This window comes from Eurypyga helias, unplaced genomic scaffold (assembly GCF_000690775.1).
Source record: "Eurypyga helias isolate BGI_N326 unplaced genomic scaffold, ASM69077v1 scaffold32132, whole genome shotgun sequence".
Taxonomy (NCBI): Eukaryota; Metazoa; Chordata; class Aves; order Eurypygiformes; family Eurypygidae; genus Eurypyga; species Eurypyga helias.
Window position 1 is genome coordinate 1 of NW_010235961.1, and position 2,303 is coordinate 2,303.

Consider the following 2,303-nt stretch of genomic DNA (forward strand, 5'->3'; position numbering starts at 1 on the left):
GTCAGCGTGTCGGGCTGGGCCGGTGCGGGCCCTGCTGCCTCGGTTAACCTTTTTGCTGCTGCAGAACTGACGGGTGTGCTTCCGCAGGGTCCCAAAAGACCTGCTCTGGAAGCAGGAGCAGCTGCCCCTGCCAGGGAAGCTTCAGGATGTTGGGAAAAATTCCTTCCCGGAAAGGGCTCTCAGGGTTGGAAGGGGCTGCCCGGGGAGGGGGGACTCACCACCCCAGGAGGGGTTTACGAGCCGTGTGGACGCGGCACTCAGGGACACAGTTTAGTTGTGGGCTTGGCAGTGTTGGGTTAATGGTTGAACTTGATGGTTTTAAAGCTCTTTTTCAACCTAAATGGTTCTGATAAAGTGCGTATTTACATTTTTAAAGACAGAACTAAAGTTTTGGTGGTTTGCTTTGCTGTTTGGTGGGGGGTTTTTGTGTGTGTCTTTTTGGTGTGATTTTTTTTTTTAAGTGTTGAAGATTTATATAAGCTAATTGAAAACCTCCCTCTTTCCTGCAACGGCTCTCAGGCCCCTCCTCACTGTGCTGCTTGGTGTTTCTGCAGAAACAAGCCATCAGGCTCTCCAGAACATGCCCAGAGTCCTCCGGGAAGTGGAAGTCTTGAAACAGGAGGCAGCGTTCCTGAAGGAGCAAATGATCCTTGTTAAGGAAGATATCAAGAAATTTGAAGAAGACACAGCGCAGTCGATGCAGGTTGGCTCTTGCCTTATTTAGTGTTTATCTGCAGCTTGTGAAACCCTGTTTCTGGGCTTGTTTGTGTTAGATGATGTTTTGAGCTCAAGATAGACAAACCCACTTCTTTTAACGTTAAGAGCAGAAAAGTGGGTGCGACACAGGGTAGTGCAGCCTGCTTCTCCTGAGGGACACGTGGTCAGAGAATCAGCGTAGAATTACAGAATGGTTTGGGTTGGAAGGGCCTTTAAAGATCATCCAGTCCCAATCCCCCTGCCATGGGCAGGGCCACCTTCCACCAGACCAGGTTGCTCAAAGCCTCATCCAGCCTGGCCTTGGACACTCCCAGGGATGGGGCATCCACAACATCTCTGGGCAACCTGTTCCAGTGCCTCCCCACCCTCTCCGGGAAGAACTTCTTCCTGATATCTAATCTAAACCTCCCCACTTTCAATTTAAACCCGTTAGCCCTTGTCCTGTCACTACAGACCCTTGTAAAAAGTACCCCCCAGCTTCCTTGTGGCCCCTTTAGATACTGGAAGGCTGCGATAAGGTCTCCCCAGAGACTGCAACTGGTCGTGTTGCAGTTCAGAGTTGCTGTTGCCTGGCTGGGGCCGCTGATGTCTGGCCAAGTCTCTGCCTGTGCAGAGGGTCAGTGTTTTTCAGAGGGTCACTGCACCTCTGGCCAGGGTGCAGTGTTTTTCAAGTAAAGTGGATGCTAAAAGTACCGATCCAGAACTCAAACTAACCTTTTGTTAAATCAGCTTCCAAAGCCAAACGTCTCTAGCTCTTTCAGCCAACTCCTTCCTCCTTGTAACGACACAATCTTTCCATGTGTTTCTTTAAAGTTCAAGCCAAGCCCAGCTCCCATAAGATGGCTGTGGCAGTCATCTTTTCGTTCAGTGGGCAGCGTTGCGGTTTTTTTCCTTCAGGTCCTATTCAGTTCAGCGTTGCGGTTTTTTTCCTTCAGGTCCTGGTAGAGATTGACCAAGTGAAATCTAGGATGCAGTTGGCTGCCGAGTCACTGCAGGAAGCAGATAAATGGAGCACGTTAAGCGCAGACATTGAAGAGACTCTTAAAACACAGGTAGGTGTCCTGTTATTCTTTTTAGTCTTTGCGCCTTCGGCTTTCCAAGAAAACCGTGTTTGAAAGTGAGTGTCTGGAGGGACTTCACAGCTTGGACCGCTGTGGACAGTGTCAGGAGGAAGCAGGAATTGCTGCTTTCTCAGGCCGTGTGGGGTAACCGGCTTGCCTTTCCCTGGTGACAGGATGTGTCTGTGATTTCGGCCAAGCTCACAAGCATGCAGAGCAGCCTGGCCATGCTTGTGGATACGCCGGATTACTCCGAGAAGTGCGTGCACCTTGAAGCTCTGAAGAACCGACTGGAGGCCATGGCCAGCCCGCAGATTGTTGCTGCATTTAACTCCCAGTCTGTAGGTCAGTAAGGCGTGGGGTCCTTCCCTGCTGGGGCTGAGTTCATTTTCCTTGGAAAGTGAAATGTTTTTTAGGGTGGGCAGTGTGTCCTGACGGTGCCTGATGCTGGCTGTGGGCTTCTTCCGGTGGGGCCAGATGCTATGGAGTGCGGCGTGCTCTGCAGCTGCCTGCAGTCCCTGCATCTTT

At 51.1% G+C, this 2,303-nt stretch overlaps 1 protein-coding gene across 1 annotated transcript in view; it reads left to right on the forward strand.

The window, feature by feature from the left end:
* Nucleotides 1-559: 559 nt before the first annotated feature.
* The window catches only part of COG7 (component of oligomeric golgi complex 7), a gene marked incomplete at its 3' end in the record, with an annotated part of 15,759 nt that continues 14,015 nt past the window's right edge, over nucleotides 560-2,303 (forward strand). The window contains exons 1-3 of the mRNA XM_010146929.1: nucleotides 560-703; nucleotides 1,653-1,769; nucleotides 1,952-2,120. Coding sequence (XP_010145231.1) covers nucleotides 581-703; nucleotides 1,653-1,769; nucleotides 1,952-2,120 — 409 coding nt within the window. The remainder of the gene's footprint in view (nucleotides 704-1,652; nucleotides 1,770-1,951; nucleotides 2,121-2,303) is intronic.